Source organism: Dermochelys coriacea, chromosome 18, assembly GCF_009764565.3.
Source record: "Dermochelys coriacea isolate rDerCor1 chromosome 18, rDerCor1.pri.v4, whole genome shotgun sequence".
Lineage (NCBI taxonomy): Eukaryota > Metazoa > Chordata > Testudines > Dermochelyidae > Dermochelys > Dermochelys coriacea.
In genome coordinates this window covers 8,228,618-8,248,161 of record NC_050085.1, presented here as the reverse complement: position 1 = coordinate 8,248,161, position 19,544 = coordinate 8,228,618, and the positions used below count along the sequence as shown (strand labels likewise).

Sequence of the window (19,544 nt, the reverse complement as noted above, 5' to 3'; positions counted from 1 at the left end):
CAGGTTATCATAAAGTGATCCATCCCCTGTCACCCAGTCCCAGCTTCTGGCAAACAGAGGCTAGGAACACCATTCCTGCCCATCCTGACTAATAGGTCCATCAATGGTTATCTTCCATTAATCTATCTAGCTCCCTTTTGAACCCCGTTATAATATTGGCCTTCACAACACCCTCTGGCAAGGAGTTCCAGAGGTTGACAGTGTGTTACATGAAAAAATACTTTGTGTTTGTTTTAAACCTTCTACCTATTAATTTCATTTGGTGGCTCCTTGTTCTTGTATTATGAGAAGGAGTAAATAACACTTCCTTATTTACTTTCTGTATACCTCTCATGATTTTGTAGACCTCTATCATATCCCCCTTAGTCGCCTCTTTTCTAAGCTGAAAAGTCCGTCTTATTTATCTCTCCTCATACGGAAGCCATTCTATACCCCTAATAACTTTTGTTGCCCTTTTCTGAACCTTTTCCAATTCTAATATATCTTTTACTGAGATGGGGCGACCACATCTGCATGCAGTATTCAAGGTGTGAGCGTACCAAAAGACTAGAAGGAAACTCAGTTTAGGTCTTTCACATGGAAGTGCCTACCAGTTTTAACTGTTTGAATCACTGTTGGCTTCTCTTGGTCCCTGGCACTGGACTTGCTGACACCTGAAGAAAGATTGATACCAATATAAGCTAGTAATATCTGTGAGTTTGCAGTGGGGAGGATTACTGTGGAGTGGAACTGAGCAAGCTTCAGAGAAGGGTGTTTGAGTAGTACGTGGAATAGTTTAGTGACTTGTCTAATAGAACACTGCAAGATTACAAGGGTTTTTGGTTTTACTTACAGCTTGAAATCTATGAAATGATTGGTCAAGCCATCAGCAACTCGCGCCGTGCAGGGGGAGAGGTAATAATCGGATCCCACCAGGAACCTTTTCTTTGTTGTAACTGTGGTGGTGCATTTGGTCAGTTGGATTTACATTGGTGTGTCTGGTTTTTTCACTGTTCGAATGCTAGCATTATCAGAATTTCCAGCTGCTTGGGGCCTGGTGTTTGCTCAACAGCCTCTTCCTCATCTTGAACCTCAACCCCACTGCCCTGGCTGATAAGGGAAAGGAGAAAGACCCATTGGCTGCTCTTCGAGTCAGAGACATTATTGCTCGTACCAAAGAGGGAGTTGGGTCTCCCAAGTTGGGACCTGGGAAAGGGTATGTGACTACCTCCACTAAGTTAATCAGTTTACGCATATCACTGTGGTATTGTTCTGTTATGCTGTGGCTGTTACTCCTGAGTGTGGTTGTCTTCTTGAGGAGACTTCCTGCACCTACCCACCCCACCTTCATAATCAATCCCTTCATATTCTTTTCTCCTGTTTTCTTCCCTTTCAGTTTAAACTGAGTGAGATAACTGAGAAATTGCTCTGTTAATTTTGCACAAATTATATTGTGCCTATTTTTTAGCTAGTACTTAGTAAGAGGAGGGTTTTTTTTTTAATCTGTAGAGGAATATGAAGATTCCACTTCAGGCTTAGCGCCAGGTACTTTCTCAGGGTGCAGCGAATATATCTTGTATTGGAGCGGATGAGGCATTGTGTACCATAGGGTGAGCAGAACCTAGATTTCTGTCTAGCACGGTTTGGCACCCTTTAGTGAGCCTCCCCTTCCCCAGTCAATTCATGATTCTCTACAGTAGCAGATGCAGTTGTGGGGTAGTAAGAATGTGTCAGCCTTGCCCTCAGGTGGAAGAATATTTTCAAATGAATTATTATTTTCACTTGAACTAAATGGTAAAATTAATTTTCCTATTCCACTTATTGTGGAATTTAAATTGTATATACTTGGTCTGGCTGGTATTGCAAATGAGACGTAAAAGTAATTGCTATAAGCATCAGGCAATGTTCCTGATACTCTAACAGTTCACTGTTTGGATTAAAGACCTCAGAGGAGACAGTGATGTAAAATGGAGAGATTGAGTTGGTAATTCTTTGGCAGTTCCTATAGAAGTCAAGTAGATAGCATTAGAGTAGCGATTAAAATATTAATACCAAGACCTTTTCTTTTTCTGCAGACATCAAGGGTTTGGTGTTCTGTCAGTGGTGTTAGCAAATCATGCCATCAAACTCTTAACATCCCTCTTTCAAGATCTGCAGGTGGAGGCACTACACAAGGTGAGAAGGTGGCATTCTGATTTTCTTAAATAGTCTTCTTCATTGGAACATGCTTTAAACCGTCCTTTGATGCTGTCCCCTAGGGGTGGGAGACTGATGGTCCCCCAGCAGTGCTGAATGTCATGGCTCAGAGCACATCAATTCAGAGAATTCAACGTCTGATCGATTCCGTACCGCTCACTAATCTGCTGCTGACTTTGCTCTCCACTTCTTATAGAAAGGTAGGAGATGGCACGTTGATAGTTCTATTGTGGAACTTCTCTCAGTTAAACAGCGAGAGTTGCGTGGAAAGATCCGATTGCAAGTATCAACTAACATGCTAAGCAGAAGAACTTAAAACTGTGTTTGCTTATAAATGTTGCAAGTTACCAACCAGGAATTGGATGTCTCCCATTTTATAGCATAGGAGAGGATGTGACTATGACAGACTCTGTTCTCAGGTGCTCCCAGTGAACTAAGAGAATAATGGTTCTGTGTACAGAAGGGGAGTCTTCATGTTTCAACTGTTACGCAAAATGTCTTTGTGTGGGCTCTGTGTTAACCACCCCAGAAAATGATGGACGTAATTTAGAAGAAAGTCTTGATAGCAATGCCAGTAAGCAATTTGAGCAGAACTATAGTAGAAGGGAATAAAAAAATAAATGATGAGGATTTGAAAGTAAGTCTGTTCTTATCTGTTGTGGTTTAACTTGCCCTCCTATTCTTTTAAGGCTTGTGTCTTGCAACGTCAGAGAAAGGGTTCCATGAGCAGTGATGCAAGTGCCTCTACTGATTCTAATACGTACTATGAGGATGACTTCAGCAGCACTGAAGAGGAGAGCAGCCAGGGTAATAGTTTTCAGCAAGCATCTTAACTCTAGGTCTTACACTTTTTATTTTTCAACATAATGGAAGCCTGTGCACTAAACTTTTATCTCCCAGGACTGGATTACACTGTGGTGCTTAAGAATTAAACTCATTTGTTAGGATCAGTGGGCAAAAAGAAATACCAGTTATGCTCTGTAGGTACTGAAGTCGGCCCCCCAGCGTTACAGGGTTGGCAGTATCTGCTCCAAATGGAACTTTGAGGAAGACTGAGAATTCTCCCCCCTCAAAGGGGAGTCCCTGCCAAATGAAGATAGAACTCATTGGCCTTGTGATTGAAAGAGAAGGTGAAGTTGTAGGGCTGCTGGTATTGCCATTTACTGGGCTCCTTAGTGAACTAGCTGGTAGAAGCAATGTCATTTTGGATCTGTATCATTGTTTTCCATGTCCTCTTTATTAGATGATGACAGTGAACCCATCCTTGGACAATGGTTTGAAGAAACAATTTCTCCAAGTAAAGAGAAAGTGGCCCCACCCCCGCCACCTCCCCCACCTCCCCTGGAGAGCTCCCCTAGAGTGAAAAGCCCCAACAAACAGACTACTGGGGAGAATGGAAACATTCTGGCCAGCCGAAAGGACCCAGAATTGGTATGCTATGATCTCTGTGATGAATTATGTGATTGGTAAGATGTGGCACTGAACAGTGGCCAAAGAGGCTTCTTAGTCTAGCATTTAGCAGTTTAAATCCAGGCATTTTATTATATTGCTGATTTGAGAGTCTCTGGCTAGCTGGGGTAGAGGGTGAATGGCCATGGATCTGATTGCCAAAAATCTTGGCTTCAGAAAGAGTTGTTTTGCATTACTCTATCTGGAGGTACATATTAATAATGGCTGCTGTCAAGGGAGAGAATAATTAAGATAATATCGATTTAGGTTGGAGGGGATGAGGAAATGTGAGGGCAAAATTATAAATGAAAATGTTAACTGCACTTTGTCAGACAAACCATTCCTTTGGGTAATAGTGAAAATGAATGTTGATGTTAAGCAAGATAATGGATTTGCAAGCTCTTTAGACATCTATATGAAATACCAGCTGAATGGGAGAACCACTCATCCCAGTGGGTTTGTCTTGAAGACTAGAAACTGTGTAATGGCAGACAAGCAGAGTGGATGTACAGCAATCTAATTGTAATGAGAAGAGAGAAGTAAATCTGAACTCTAATTATTGGCTTGTAATGGAGGAAGAGTGTAGCTGGGTGGTGAATTATCTAGCAAAGAGGTTTTTTTGTGTAGTGTTTCTTTGACCACTATTGGATTTTGGTGTTTCTAAGATAGATGCATTTCTCTTTCTTCCTTCTAGTTTTTAAGCCTGGCTTCCAATATTCTGAACTTCATTACTTCCTCCATGCTGAACTCCAAGAACAACTTCATTCGCAACTACCTGAGTGTGTCTCTTTCAGAGCAGCACATGGCCACACTGGCTAGCATCATCAAGGAAGTGGACAAAGATGGGCTGAAGGGTGAGCGAGCAGAACTTCTTTACTCAGGGAACGTCTAGGATGGGGGAGTTCTACTTTACATGGGTTTTCTTTGTCCAGTGTTGGGATCATGGCTCTCCAAGTAGAGCTGTAGTAGTAATTGACATAATTTCATTTGTGTTGCAGGCACGTCAGATGAGGAATTTGCTGCTGCATTGTATCACTTCAACCATTCCTTGGTGACCTCGGACCTACAGTCTCCTACCTTGCAGGTTAGGATGTAATATTAAAGCATTTGTCTGGTGTTGAATTTACATGGAGAATACATTCTATGTTAGTACATCCGTGCTTCTCACTGTAGAGCCCCTTTTGAACACCAAGCAATGGGGTATTGTGGGGCTGGCAGAGGAGATACTTCTTGAGGCGATGCTTTTTCTACAGAATAGTCCCCAGAATGAAAACAGTTGGAGAGCAGCAGTCTGCATCAACACTCATTTGTAAGGGGTTATGAATTAGTCTCCTTAACTCCAGAGATGTTTAAAGGGAAAATTGAATAATTCTCCATGTCTAGGATGCTGTTAGTTTCAAAGAATCGTTCTGAATGTGCATTTTACTGTAGGAATTTCCTGCCTGGCTTTTTATGATTTGATCTCTTTTGCTTTAGTATATGAAAGGTTCCTTTGTCAGGACACGTACTGACCAAGCTTAATGCCATAAGAAGAGGGTTTGTAAATCTGTTAAAGTAGTGTATCAAAACCCTATGCCTTTTGTTGACTTTTTCTTTGAATTTTTTTGAAGTAATTTTTTTGTAGTTACTCTTTTTTTAAATCTATGTTTTTGACACACGTGAACAGAGAGCGAGCATAACTTCACTCAGTAGAAATGGAGTGTTAGAGTGGGGATGACCTCTCCGGTTCTGGTTAGAATTTACTGGAGACGTGGCACTTAAACACAGTCTGGCCAATAAAGAGGTAGTGAGTGAAGGGCCTTCCAGAGACTGTATTGGCGCTAGTTAACCTCTTGCATTGGTGTTTAGCATACTTAATTGATGTAATTAGAGTTTAAAGAGCTTCAGATCAGTGGTTTCAGGTGAAATCTCTCTTTTCACATGTCCATGTGTTCCTGTTTTTGTGGCACAATAAAAGTACCAGTCTGTTCTCCTTTGGTGGTATTTTTTTGTGTTTTTTCTCCCCATATCCCCCCAGTCTTAAGGATACCTGAGTTTTAGCTTTTGACAGTGAAATAGGATACATGATTAATGTCAGGAAGAGTAACTATAGACTCTGCAAATCTGTCTACCATTCTGCCAAACCACCATCTCTTCTGCCAGTATTGGGTCTCATAAGTGAGCAGGACTCATGATATTTTTTCTAGACTTTTTAATGTAACAAAAGTCCCCTATGGTGTAGATGGAGGCTTTAATAAAAAAAGAACAAAATCCCTCTGCATCTTTTCACTTGGTACCTATGCCATATTTTACTTAGTACATGTGCCAAATAACGTGACCTTCCAGAGGTGAAATACCACAAAATTAACCCTATATATATCCACTTAGAGCCCTAGCGTTTATTATCACTTCTGGATTGTTGAAGTCTTGTAATTACTTAAACCAACATGTAAGGCTTTCCTCTCAACTGTGTATCTGTTGTCTTGTGCCAGAACACTCTTCTACAGCAGCTGGGGATAGCTCCTTTCTCTGAAGGACCATGGCCTCTGTACATCCATCCTCAGAGTCTGTCTGTGCTGTCTCGGCTTCTCCTTATCTGGCAGCACAAAGCCAGTGCTCAGGGAGACCCTGATGTCCCAGAATGCCTTAAAGTTTGGGAGAGGTAAGAAAATGTTCTATATATCATGACTAAAAATAAGTGACCTGCTCTCTCCCATGACCGCTAACTTCTTAGGAGATGGTATTTTCTGTTGGACAGATTAATCCAATGACCAGACATTTTGTCTTTAAAAAAAACTAGAAAAATCCTAGAGGGGAAGGATGTAAAGCTTGGAAGATCTGGTTTATTTGTTTGGGGAGGAGTGGGAAAGATAGAGTTCTTCAAAAATGCCTTAGACAGGAAAATTCAGCCCCTGGATGAAAATAGGGGATGAGAACACTTATCAAAGTATCAAGACTCGATGAGTAGAGTATAGACTGCTCCAGTAGCACTGATTTTAAAAAGAAAAGGCAATAATCACATTCTTTTGGTGCCTCATATCAAGCCCATTATTGTGGTATGTGAGTTCCTTTCTGCCAAGCCTTGACCCCTATGTACTTGCTTTTAAATGTGAAATGTGTACAATAGTCTGGCTGACTTACAGCCTTTCCTCCTGGGGCAAATGCACATCTTTCTCTTTTTTAGCTTGTTATATTACTCTTGAAAAGTTTTTTGCTGTTTTTGTTTATATAGGGCATAAAGTCTCTTCCACAGTCTCACTTTAATGCATCCTTCAGTGAAGTTATGGTTAATTTGTGAAATCTCAATATTCACATAGTAAGACTGAGGTCAGAAACAAAACTCTAGTTGCACTGCTTGATCAAGTAGAAAGAAATCATTATTAAAATGTGCATCTGAATCAGTGAGCTTGCTTCAGGGAAAGTCCCCTCACAATAGTGTGATCTATGGATCACTCTTCAAAAGAACAAACTTCTTACTGAACCTCTTCCCTGTTGCTGGCAGGTTTGTGGGCACACTGAAACAAAATGCTCAGCAGGGAACTCTTCCTAATGACACAGACGATCTGAATATTGAGCACCTCCAGCTGCTGTTGCTTATTTTCCACAACTTCTCAGAGAGAGGCCGCAGGTCTATCTTGACCCTCTGTATCCAGACCATCTTGGAACTGACTGTGAACATGGACTCCCAGCTGCAGTCTGTGCCCCTTATCCTGGCTCGTCTTCTTCTGGTGTTTGACTACCTGCTTCATCAGTATTCCAAAGTTCCTGTATACCTGTTTGAGCAGGTAAGGGATTGAGGAGGCATATTTCCATTGCTTAATCAAATAATCACTTAGCAATGACCTATAACAAGTATCAGAGTAGCAGCCGTGTTAGTCTGTATTTGCAAAAAGAAAAGGAGTACTTGTGGCACCTTAGAGACTAACAAATTTATTAGAGCATAAGCTTTCGTGAGCTACAGCTCACTTCATCGGATGCAAATGCATCCGATGAAGTGAGCTGTAGCTCACGAAAGCTTATGCTCTAATAAATTTGTTAGTTTCTAAGGTGCCACAAGTACTCCTTTTCTATAACAAGTAGTCTCCTTGTTGTATTCCTGTTCCTGTGTGTCTCCCTTTTGGCATTTCCAGTAACTCCTTGTTCTGATTTCACTAACCGCATGCAAGGTTACATCCAGTTAGCAACACAATTGGAGCTGTTAATTTCCAGCAGCTGGTTTGGGTGGAGTGTTATGTGGCTTTGTACTCAGGCATAACGACTGCTCTAAATAAATACATGCTGGGCAGCATGGGTTACGAGTATGGCAAAGCCCAGAGCAGTAAACCTGCCTTGTTTCTAATAAGAATAGAGGCCTAAAAGTGCCTTTTTACTATTGTGTGTATTCTCAAATACCCTTCAGGTAAAGTTCTTTGGGTTTAGCTCATCTCTGTTGCTTTGTTTCAGTCTTTGGCACTGTTCCAGATTAATGAGATGCCAATGTTTTGTAGACTATTCTCTGGAGTATCTCCTTAGTATCTTGACAGTAGTCTTACTCCACTGGCTGAAAAGTATGAGAGAGTCTTCAGCTGTGTGCTCAGTGCTATCTCTGACTCCTCACAAGTTGGGAAAGTCCATGTGTTTTAGTGGGGGGGGGGGGGGGATTGTATATTTTTCTTCTAACCAGCCTGCCTTGTTTTCTGTGCGTTTTTTACATAGGTACAGTATAACCTGCTAACCCAACCTATTGGTTGGGTGAGTGGATCCCAGGATAGTAGTAGAAGAATCTCTGTCCCTCTATATCATGGATTTAAAGAAGTGGAAGAAAACTGGACCAAACACTGCTCATCAGGTCAGAAGGGAAGTTGTTCAGTAAAATTTTACTCCTAGCCGTGGGGTCGTGGTTGCATAATAAATGAGTGCTCCAGCATGTGGTGCTGCAGCGTGAAGTCAGAAGTCCCTTTCAGGACGTTGGAGTGTGGTTTAAGACACATTAGACTAAATACCAGGCTTCTTGTGAATAAGTTACTTGTAATTTTACACAGAAGGGGAGATGGAGGAAACCTGCAGACCTCTAGCATTGCTCAGCCATTGTTTATTGAACAAAACATGCTTTACTCATACGCTATATAGGTTTAGGAATATGATACAGTTTTTGTAATGTTTACTTTAAAATGGAAAAAGTACTCAAATGCTAGACATGCATCACTCAGTTAATCTATGCCTCCTTTTATGGGTATATATGTAACGCATACATCATCTGTTTAGCAGATTTTTACTCTAGCCTTAGGTGACTTGTTGTCTTTGAGGGAAAAAAAATTACGAGTGATGATATGCCAGCAGCATTGTTAATCTCTTCAACGGTTACATTTTAACTTTTGGTATCTGTGTCCCAGATGCAGTTCCACAGCCCAGATTCTACTGCATCCTGTCACCAGAAGCGTCGGAAGATGACCTGAACCGCCTAGATAACATGGTACCTGGAATTTCTTTAAAGACTTTCTCTGAGCCTGTATTACATTAGGGAAACCAGCGTAGAAAATGTCCGGCACTGTAATTGCGACGCGAGACAAAAGGTGCCCAGGGATTTCATTTAGTACCGCATTAAAAAAGAACTGTGTGTATTAGCTGAATAGATGTTAGTATAAGACAATAAACAAAGAGTTTGAATACTGAATAGTTAAATAGTGCACAAATCCTAACTCGAAAGCTGATATTTGGTGAAATAATCCCAGCTCACCTAGCCCATATATTATTGCAGTGATTTGCCCAGTGGGATATATAACGTCCACCTGTGTTGCATAGAAGTAAACTGCGACTGAAAAGAGATAAGAACTTTTCTGTCTCTGTAGTAGCTTGATTCTGTCAGATGTGCCAATGCCAAGAGTTTCCTCATATTCAAGTTACCTCTCAGCGCTTCTAGAAATGTGTCAGCTGTGGAGTTGTCTCCCCATCAGTTTGCCCCATGTTCCTTATGGCTTTTTTACACCTGCTGTCTTTGCTCACTAGAGTTCTTATTTCTGCAGCTCAAAAGAGAAAATAACATATTGGTGTATATGGTAAATTGCCCCATCCAACAAGGTTCCTGTTTGTACCTCCAAAAGGTGTTCCTTTCTTGCACACATTTAAAGCATCTTTGAGACTCTGACTGGGAAAAGCAGCAATTGACACACTTTGGGGTTATTTTGCTGGGAGTGTGTGTGGTGTTTTTAGTATATTTGGGAGAGGATCTGAACTAGCTATGGATGGGAATCTATGTAACCAAGGAGGAAACAATTCTGATTTGGCTTTTTCAATAGGTTTGTGAGGTCCTGTTCTCTAGGACAGTGAAGTATGATGAGCTTTATGCAGCCCTGACCTCACTACTTGCGGCTGGATCCCAGTTTGATATACTCAGGAGGAAGGAAAACAAAAACGTCACTGCACTGGTAAGGGCATATGTATGTGTTGCTATAACATTCTCCCTGCTGAGAAAAGAGAATGGCTCCATGCTGCTGCATTTTATACAGAGAGTCTGGGCTATAGTTGCTAAACTGGATTTTGGAGCTTAAAATTTTCCTGGTAAACAGTTGTCTTATATTTTGTCAATGTAAACTGGTGGGCCAACTCCTCATTAGCCAGTGCATCAAGTAGTATGCTCCCAGTAATGGCAGAAATTCAGTCACTTCCTTCAGGGAGGAGTTTATTCAAACCAAAACAGATTAATTACCTGGCCTGTCTTACAGTCCATTCCTTGGCCTGCCTGGCCTGTCTTACAGTCCATTCCTTGTAAAGCTTCTGCACCTCCCCATGCCTCATTGGTGTGAAGATTCCCCTTCCAGATCCTTTCTCCTGATTTTGGATCTCCTGCAGCAGCCTTCCTACTCCCTGCAGGTTTCTCTCCCTTAACTGAGCTGCTTGCTGGCCTTTTATCTGAAAGCCTGCAAGTCACCTGGTCATCTATCATATGATCCCTGACCTCAAACCTGTCACCTGAATGGCAGCTAATTAGTTATAGGTAGAGTTAAGACCACCTCCCTTTAAAGGCCATCCCATCCTGTGACCGTCAATAACAAGATGCACTCCTGTGTCTGGCTTATAATTCAGTGTCTGCTTCAAGCTTTTCCAGATGCCTAAAGGAATAATTTGGACCTTTTCATCTTTTGGGCTGAAGTGCATTCATTGGATATATTGTGGCCATAGTAGAATGGGGAAGAACTTGAGTGATGTAAATTTGTGTTGGTATTGCAGGAAGCTAGTTGGTGATACTTACGTTTTAGATTAATATTTCAGTTTTCGCTTCAGCTGAAAAATATAAATTGTGCAAAATGTCCTAGGTTTGAGAGAGTCAAGCTGCTGGCTGTGAGATGGTTCTTAAAGTTGGCTGGTTTTGTTTAGTGGTAAATGATAATACATAGTGCTACAGTTCTTTTAAAACATATAATGAGCTTCTGGATCATGATGCCTCCCAAATGTATTCAAGAGGTCTGGCTTGAATGTGATTAGATTAGATGAAAATTTTATGCCCCTTGACAGGGAATTAGGTGAGATAAGAAAAGTTGTGCCGCAAAATCAGCATGAAATGGAAGTATGGTCCATTTCACTCTAATCTCTGGAACACTACCTCCACATGCAGACACATCTAGGAGCCCCTGCTAGAATCACAGCAGTTGAAGCAGGGTGATTATAAATGTTTGCTTTCTGATGTATCCTCCACTGTCTTTGTTTAGGAGGCCTGTGCGCTTCAATACTATTTCTTGATACTGTGGCGGATATTGGGGATTTTGCCTCCATCCAAAAACTACTTGAATCAGCTGGCCATGAACACACCAGAGATGAGTGAATGTGATATCCTGCACACTTTGCGCTGGTCTTCCCGCTTACGTATTAGTTCCTATTTCAGCTGGATCAAGGTATAGCCCTTTCTTTAGAATTTACAATGTATGTTTTTTGACACGTTACAGCTCTGGAATTTGTGCTGTTGTGTTAAATGCTAATAATGATCTCTGTCAGGAGTAAGAAATGAAATTGTAGCAATGTGTGTCAGAGCTTAAAGAGGAGGGAAATATAAACTGTGCTAGGTGTATCAAAAGTAGTTTTAATCTCCCTAAGTGCATTTGAGGGGATTAAACCAGTTCTTAGTCTTGTTTTGTAACTTCTTTTTTTAATATTAAACAACATTAGTGGGTGTTTCTAAGATGGACGATGATCATTTTAATCTCTGCCCGGTTCACTGCATATGGGAATTGCAATGTTTGCATGGTGGTGGGAAATGGGGGTTAGTATTATATGGTGTTTAAAAAAACCCAAGTATCATAGCATGGTGGTGGTTCATAAATTGGTAATTCCACAGCCCTTCTATATTCCCTTAAATGTGATGCTAAATCTTTCTCTGCAATACATACAGGATCACCTTATCAAACAGGGCATGAAAGCTGAACATGCTGCTTCTCTCATTGAATTGGCATCTACCAAGTGCAGCTCAGTGAAATATGATGTGGAAATAGCAGAGGAGTACTTTGCTAGACAGGTAAGTTGATATGAATATTGGATACATATAAGCTAATGTGGAGCATTGATCTTTGTGTGGCGCATTGCTGTTGTAAATGTCTTCATTCTATTTTAAGATTTCCTCTTTCTGTGGGATCGACTGTACCACAATTCTCCAGCTGCATGAGGTTCCCAGCTTGCAGTCCATTTATACCCTTGATGCTGCAATTTCCAAGATCCAGGTTTCTCTAGATGAGCATTTTTCCAAGCTAGCTGCAGAAACCGACCCACACAAATCATCTGAGATAACTAAGAATCTGCTGCCTGCTACACTACAGCTTATTGACACTTATGCTACATTCACCAGGTATGCTGTTGACTTCGCCCCTCTAGAGGGATATTGTTTTCTTTTCTGTACTTGGCTCTTCATTTTGTGTTAGCTCCCCATCCCTGTAGTGTTCTTTTTTAATAGTCCAGCGTGATAGCTCTGTCATATATCACATAGAACGTACCATGTTAAATCAATAGAGAATCTAAAATCCATAGGTTTTATTCTTTTTCAAGTAATCTATCTGATCTTTCAAGACTTTCCTACAAGCTGCAAAACAGCTTTATCTCTGAAGATGAAACCTCTTCCTAACACCCTGAAAGAGAGAGAGCAGCATAGGGTTATTTCAGTGAGTTATTCTTGTGACTGTCAGGATGACTTGGAAGTGAGGCGGTTTAATTGTTAAGTGAGAGTCCAAAGCCTTTTAAACTGCCTTTGGCTCCTGTGCAGAAAAAAGTGAAAGTAAAGCAGCCCTTTTATTTTTTTCTTCCCCTGAGCAGCCACTTCTATTGGTAAGTGGCTTAAAGGAGCTTAAAAGCCCAGAACTCATGGAATGGTATTGTAGGATTTACAGGATAACAATTCAGAGAGTTGGTTCTTGAAGTTTGCCTTCCCGTCTGTTACTGTATTGGCATGTTAGTTCTGAAATGCAGAGCTGTTCCCTGAAATGAGTCCTTTCCACCCCCAACACAGATCTTACTTGCTGCAGAGCCTCTCTGAAGAGGGGTCCACTGAAAACAAACCTTCTGAAGAGAAGCTTCGTGGATATGCTGCTGTCCTGGCTATTGGATCGAGCCGCTGCAAATCAAATACTCTGGGTAAGGCTCTTGTGGCATTTAGCTGTGTTCCTAAATTTGTTCAAGGGAAACTTTTGATACAATATTGTAAAGGTTCAGCTTCAAAGCTGTGCTGGCAAAAGGTTCACTCCCCTGCTGCCCCCCAACCATCACCTCAAAGACTGGGGTATTGATTCTATGTAGTTCAGTCAGGTACTTGCACCTGTGGATTCAGAAGTAGTAGTAGTAATGCAACAGTGTGGGGGGAAATCATGAAAACAATAACTAGCTTAAGTCCAGCCAGCATTAAAATGGCTTTGCAGCTGTGTTGGCACGCTGCTGGCATAGCTGTCCTTTGAATTTCCATGGATTCTCATTGCTTAAATGTGTGCACTTATGGGATAGGCTGTATACTGTGTAGCAAGTGAAACTTTCAGAATTCCTCACAGGAGGGATTGTTGTTGGTTAACCACTTGATTAAAGCATTTTGACACATTAATACTGTTGAAATAACATCTTTTCACTGGAGGAGCTGTCTATTGCATGACAAGTTGCCCGAGGCTGTGGAGGGTAATGCAGGCTTTATTTTCTTAAGAGCAACATGACTTATTTGTAGAAGTGTGTGAAACGAGCCTCACCACCAGAATTACAGTTCAGACAAACCTAGCTATCCAGTTTCCCTTCAAAGTTAACTTATCTAATTCAGTTGGAAGCGCTCTGGCTTTTTTAAAGAGGGCCTTCCTGAATTCCAGCTTTCCTGTCTGCCCCTGTGAATTCCTTATTTTTACTCTCTCATTTGGTTGCAGGCCCAACACTTGTACAGAATTTGCCATCAGCAGTGCAGGCTTTGTGTGAATCTTGGAACAACATTCATACTAATGAGTTTCCAAACATTGGATCATGGGTGAGTCCAATCCTATGTAAGGGCCTTGAAATAGCCCCTAACTATGTAAATTGGTGAGAAAGTTGTCTACTATATTTTTTTTTTTTTTTGTTCAACTTCCATTAAACCGTAACATCTAAACATCTGGCAGTAGGGAAATAGTCTTTCTCGTGCTAGACATGAGTCATTATCTGCTATTGCAAAGGTATCCAAATTTTGCACAACCAAGAGCTACAAATTTTCCTACAAAGGAAGCAGATTTACTGCATCCTTCCCTTTAATATAGAGGTTTGGCCAGTGGAAATTAGAAAGTTCCAGTTCACCATCAGAACAGCCCTGCTGCTTAGTTCAATATGGAGGATTGCATGTTGGTGTGTAAAGTCTCCATGAGTGTCACATCCATATTTAGATGATGGTAACCATAGGCTACACTGTCAACTTCTGCAGACTGCAATTCCACCACCTTGCAGTTATTAGGGCAACAATGTGGAGGTTTTAAAAATCCAAATGGTGAACTTCAGCCATGACACACTGTGTTAACTCACATATGCTCATATTTTAGGCACCAAGTTACGCTTTCTGTGGTAGGTATTCATCCTGAACATTTGTTCTGATTCTTTTTAGCGCAATGCCTTTGCGAATGACACAATCCCAGCAGAGAGCTACATCAGTGCTGTTCAGGCTGCCCATCTGGGCACACTCTGTAGCCAGACTCTACCCCTCGCAGCCTCCTTAAAACATACCCTCCTCTCCTTGGTCAGACTCACTGGGGACCTCATCGTGTAAGTGAACATTTTTGTTCCGTCTGGTTTTGCCTGTTCTTTTGAACATGACTTGCAACTGACCATTCCTGTGTATGAGGAAAAAAGTTGGGTAAAAGACGCTGTGTTTTTCTGAATTTGAGACCAGGAATTGTACGTGAGAGAAAAATAACCACTCACTTGGCACTGGATCTCTAGAAGCCAGACTTCACCCTAGAGGGAATTCTTAGCCCCTTCTTGTAGAATGGGGGCACAGAATAAACACATGTCCCACGAAATGGAAACAATGGAAGCAGTGTGGATTGCTTTTTAGATTGTGATCACCAGGTGTGTCCTCTTAGAAATATTAATGCATAACTGGAAAGGAGAACAACAAACAGTTCTTCTATGGTGACTTTTATTCTCTAAGTATCCCAAAGCACAGAACAGGGTTCTGATACTGCCCCATTGTCTCCAGGACATACTAAATGATGCAGTGACTACTTAGGAAAATATTACAGGTATTTATATACCAGAGTGGCTCATCAGTTTTGGTGAGGAGAACTGTTTTGTTAAGTTTCAGAGTAGCAGCTATGTTAGTCTGTATTCGCAAAAAGAATACTGTGGCACCTTAGAGACTAACTAACAAATTTATTTGAGCATAAGCTTTTGTGAGCTACAGCTCACTTCATTGGATGCATCTAAGGTGCCACAAGTACTCCTTTTCTTTTTGTTTTGTTAAGAGAGGATAGATAGTTAGGGCAACTGAATTATACCCAACTATTTGAAAAGGGCTTCGGACTTAACATGTACCTAGTCTTCCATCTAGATCAATTTCCCAGCTCTGTGCCTGCTAAGCTATTTCATTGTGAAGATCTTTTACTGGTGTACTAATGGAAATGTTTTTGCTGTTTCTCTTCTCCCTTCAAGCTGGTCAGATGACCTGAACCCACCACAGGTTATTCATACCTTGTTGCCCCTTCTGTTGGAGACCAGCATGGAGAGTGTAGCAGAGATCAGCAGCAACTCCCTAGAAAGGATCCTGGGCCCTGCGGAGTCTGATGAATTTCTGGCTCGTGTCTATGAGAAGTTGATCACAGGATGTTATAACATACTGGCTAATCACTCCGACCCCAATAGGTATCAGATCATGTATGATGTGTCCCTTCATTGTGTGAATTGCCAAGCCGGATGGACAGGATTATCCTGATCCATTTGTTCATCAATGTTTTTATTTGTGCTATGGAAAGGCCACATATTAGCTTATTCTTTTCTGTACTATCTATGCTATTGTAGTTGCTGATTAAAACCTAACAACATTTTATCCAAGTTACAAAAACTTTAAATAATGCAATATCTATCTAAACAAGCAGTGTGGATTTGATGATCTACCTGAATTGAGTATTGGATCACATAGAATCATAGAAATGTAGAGCTGGAAGGGAACTTGAGATGTCATTGAGTCCTGCCTCAGTGAAAGGGGGTGTAGAAGTAAACTTAGACCATTACTGATGGGTGTTTGTTCAACCTGTTCTTAAAAACCTCCAATGATGATTACACAACTTCCTGTTGAAGCCACTTCCAGAGCTTACCTACCCTTAGTTATTTTTTTCCCCTAGTATCTAATCTAAATCTCCCTTCTTGCAGATCAAGCCCATTACTTCTTCTGATCACTGTCCTCCTTATAGTTGACCTTAATGTATTTGAAGACTGTTATCTGGTTTCCCTCCGCCTACCCCCCCATCAAAACATGCCCAGTTTTTTTAAGCTTTCCTCATAGGTCAGGTTTTCTAAACTTTTTATCATTTTTGTTGCTCTCCTCTGGACTCTGTCCAATTTGTCCCCATCTTTCCTGACACGTTGCATCCAGAGTTGGACATAGTACTCCAGCTGAGGACTCATCAGTGTTGAATATTTGAACATGAATAATTTGTGGCTGTTACTAGACAAATAGGGGTTGTACAGGAAGCATGAGATCAAGGCTAGAGGTGCTAATCAGAATCACTTGGTTAATTTTTCCTTATTGTTTGTTTGCATCGGGCTATTAAATTAGGCTAGTTAATGCCAGCTTTCTCATTGCAAACCAGACAGATTTAAGGCTTTTCCCTTCTCATTCTCCCTCTGTAAGTCAATGGGCATAATAACCTTGGAGAACCAGTACTGTTACCAACTAAACAAGAGAGGAAAAACATTTTGCATAATGATATTTAATCTTTTTAACATTGATTCCCTGTGGATGGAAGAAACTCAGAGTATCTACGACACGTCTTGTTAGAGAATGAAAATGTCCCTAGCTTTTGCATGACATGTGGGAATATTTGCTACAGGATGTATTTCCACATAACACAAGGGAGAAACTTTGGAATTGGTAGTGTGTGATCACAAAAGTGTGTGTGTGTGTATTATAATTATGTACAAACTTAATTTTTGTCGCAACAAAAATAAAACCCAAAATAAGTTAAGACAAAAATAACATTTTTAAAAAGGTCACGTGGCACAGAACATATGGTGTATGTTATATAATATATAAAACCAGTTAAAACAACAAAACAAATTAACTCAGCAGGTTACTTATAACTCATTTAAATTTTCACATCATTTAGTTAAATACAACAACCCACAGTTCCTTTTATAGATTACCGGTGCTTTGTGAATCCATGAAGTTGCACTCTCTCTCTTTTCCAGTAGGCATCTGAATCATCCTTTTCCCAAAGGGGTGGATGGGGTGAGTGTGTTAGTGCCCTCTGCAAAGTTAACTGTGAGCAAGTTTGTTCTGATGCTGAGACTGTCACTTGGCCATGGTCTGCAGCCTCTTTAGTCTGTATTTTTAACTGTTTGCAGGATTTCTTAACCCCTTTTGTGTCCTGCAGACACAAGACTGTTAAATATAATTCTTCAGTACACACTTTCTTTTTATGGGAGTTTTTATATTTCTTGTTGTTTACTATATTACTCTCAAAGGTCTCTTGAACCATGTCCCAAGGTTCTTCCTTGGCTAGGTTTTTCTATGAAATCCCTCTCCCCAAAGGAGATTATAAACTGTTTAATGTAGTGCTCCATTCTGAGAGCCTACTTTCTTATCTGGATATTTTCCAATGCCCTGGCTATGGCCTCCCTACAACCATCTGTGCGTTGTTAGTACCCGGAGTCTTAGGATTGCAACACTAACTGTGACAATAAGACATCTTGGAGTTGATCCCTCCTAGGGATGCCTATTGTAAAGTGGGAAACTGAGGCGTGATCAATTTAGGCTTAATCAATTTTTGACTTTATAAATTTTCAGACAATCATTGTCACATATAGTTTCTGATTCTATATGTGACAGATAATAAACAGGTAAGACCGAGCAGGAAGTACACTCTTCTTTATACTTAATCTTTGATCCACAGTGGCCTAGATGAGTCTATTTTGGAGGAGTGTTTGCAGCATCTGGAGAAGCAGCTGGAAAGCAGCCAGGCCCGGAAAGCCATGGAAGAATTCTTCTCAGAGAGGTGAGGTGATGGAATATTGCATTCTAAAGACTGCTTTTCTCCTGTTATTCCTTGTCTTGTCACACTTAACATTTATGGAATGCTGTTGCTTCTGTACAGGAAAGTGCAGAGTTCATATAATATGCACAAGGAACATGTTGCCCTTTGGAGAGATGTGGGATTTTGTAGTTGTGAAAAGATTCCCATGTGAGAGAGAGAGTTCTGCTTTGACACAGACTAATGTTCAATTAGTCGTCATTTCAGTGACTGGTTTTGTGAGTCTTTGGATACATCCGTTTTGTCAGAGGCAGCATAAAGAACCTTTTGAGAGAGGCTGTATTAATTTGCCTGTCAGTTCTACTTGTAAAGTAGCACCTGTTCTCTCAATGCTACCCCGGATAGCATTGGCTTGGTCTCCTGAAGGATGCCTTTTTTCCTGTCTTGGAGTATGAAGACAAGGTAGTGCGGATGTGAAACAGCAGAGCACAGCAAGAGTGTAGGAAGAGATGGACTGGGGGAGAGTTAATTACAGTTGCAAAGTTGATTGACATCCTTTACATGCTCTCTACTTCGTGTGTTCAGCCCAAGCTAAAGTAGCATGAGCTTGGTTTGTGTGCACTGTTGGGATGGGAGACGATACATGAGAAAAGATTGAGCAAGAAGATAATGACAAAAGATGTTGAAATCAGCTTTGGCCCTTTTGTGACAAAACCGTGGTTTGTCACCAGATTGCTCATGATCTGTGAGCTTCTGAGGTTTGCATACCCCTCTGAATTTGGAACTAAGGCTCTGTTGGCACTGCTCTGAAAGTATTGTATACAGCCAGATTGCAAAAACATGTTAATGTTGTGCTGTTAACCATGAGTTAGTACCTCAGAGAGTGGAGGAGAGGACACTATGAAAAAGGTGTGATTATTTTATCAGCAGGCTGAAATTGCTTCAACCAAACAGCTGCAATCATTTTTTTAACAAGGCTGTTCTGTTAAGTAGCCTTAATTTTAAGCTGACTGACTACAGCATGACTCGGTGGCTTTAATAAACATGGAAGGGAAGTAGTGTTGGCACTTGTTTTATATTTCCCTTTGGAGTGTAATTGCTTTGCTTCTTCATGGACAACCCATTAACATGGTTTTTGTTGTTCTTTTCTGGTGAAACTAAGAATGGAATTTTAAGAATGGAAGGTAGCTGCCTGCAATTCCATCCTTACTGTGCTGGGTGCAAGCTTTAGAGTTTTGTCTTGTTTAGGCATCTGTTTCCCACAAAGTACTCTGCAGCATGTGAACGGTTTCTGCCCTGGCA

At 40.9% G+C, this 19,544-nt stretch overlaps 1 protein-coding gene across 5 annotated transcripts in view; it reads left to right on the top strand.

Moving 5' to 3' along the window:
* The window catches only part of UBR4 (ubiquitin protein ligase E3 component n-recognin 4), a 119,602-nt gene that overhangs the window by 12,660 nt on the left and 87,398 nt on the right, over nt 1-19,544 (top strand). For all 5 annotated transcript variants that reach the window (XM_038376453.2, XM_038376457.2, XM_043500215.1 and 2 more), the window contains exons 10-30: nt 835-894; nt 1,005-1,195; nt 2,055-2,154; nt 2,238-2,375; nt 2,865-2,982; nt 3,419-3,606; nt 4,319-4,478; nt 4,623-4,708; nt 6,096-6,265; nt 7,106-7,388; nt 8,299-8,431; nt 8,976-9,055; nt 9,879-10,007; nt 11,289-11,471; nt 11,966-12,088; nt 12,186-12,415; nt 13,070-13,194; nt 13,959-14,056; nt 14,660-14,817; nt 15,706-15,915; nt 18,165-18,266. In XM_038376453.2, the coding sequence (XP_038232381.1) occupies nt 835-894; nt 1,005-1,195; nt 2,055-2,154; nt 2,238-2,375; nt 2,865-2,982; nt 3,419-3,606; nt 4,319-4,478; nt 4,623-4,708; nt 6,096-6,265; nt 7,106-7,388; nt 8,299-8,431; nt 8,976-9,055; nt 9,879-10,007; nt 11,289-11,471; nt 11,966-12,088; nt 12,186-12,415; nt 13,070-13,194; nt 13,959-14,056; nt 14,660-14,817; nt 15,706-15,915; nt 18,165-18,266 (3,065 nt within the window). The remainder of the gene's footprint in view (nt 1-834; nt 895-1,004; nt 1,196-2,054; nt 2,155-2,237; nt 2,376-2,864; nt 2,983-3,418; nt 3,607-4,318; nt 4,479-4,622; nt 4,709-6,095; nt 6,266-7,105; nt 7,389-8,298; nt 8,432-8,975; nt 9,056-9,878; nt 10,008-11,288; nt 11,472-11,965; nt 12,089-12,185; nt 12,416-13,069; nt 13,195-13,958; nt 14,057-14,659; nt 14,818-15,705; nt 15,916-18,164; nt 18,267-19,544) is intronic.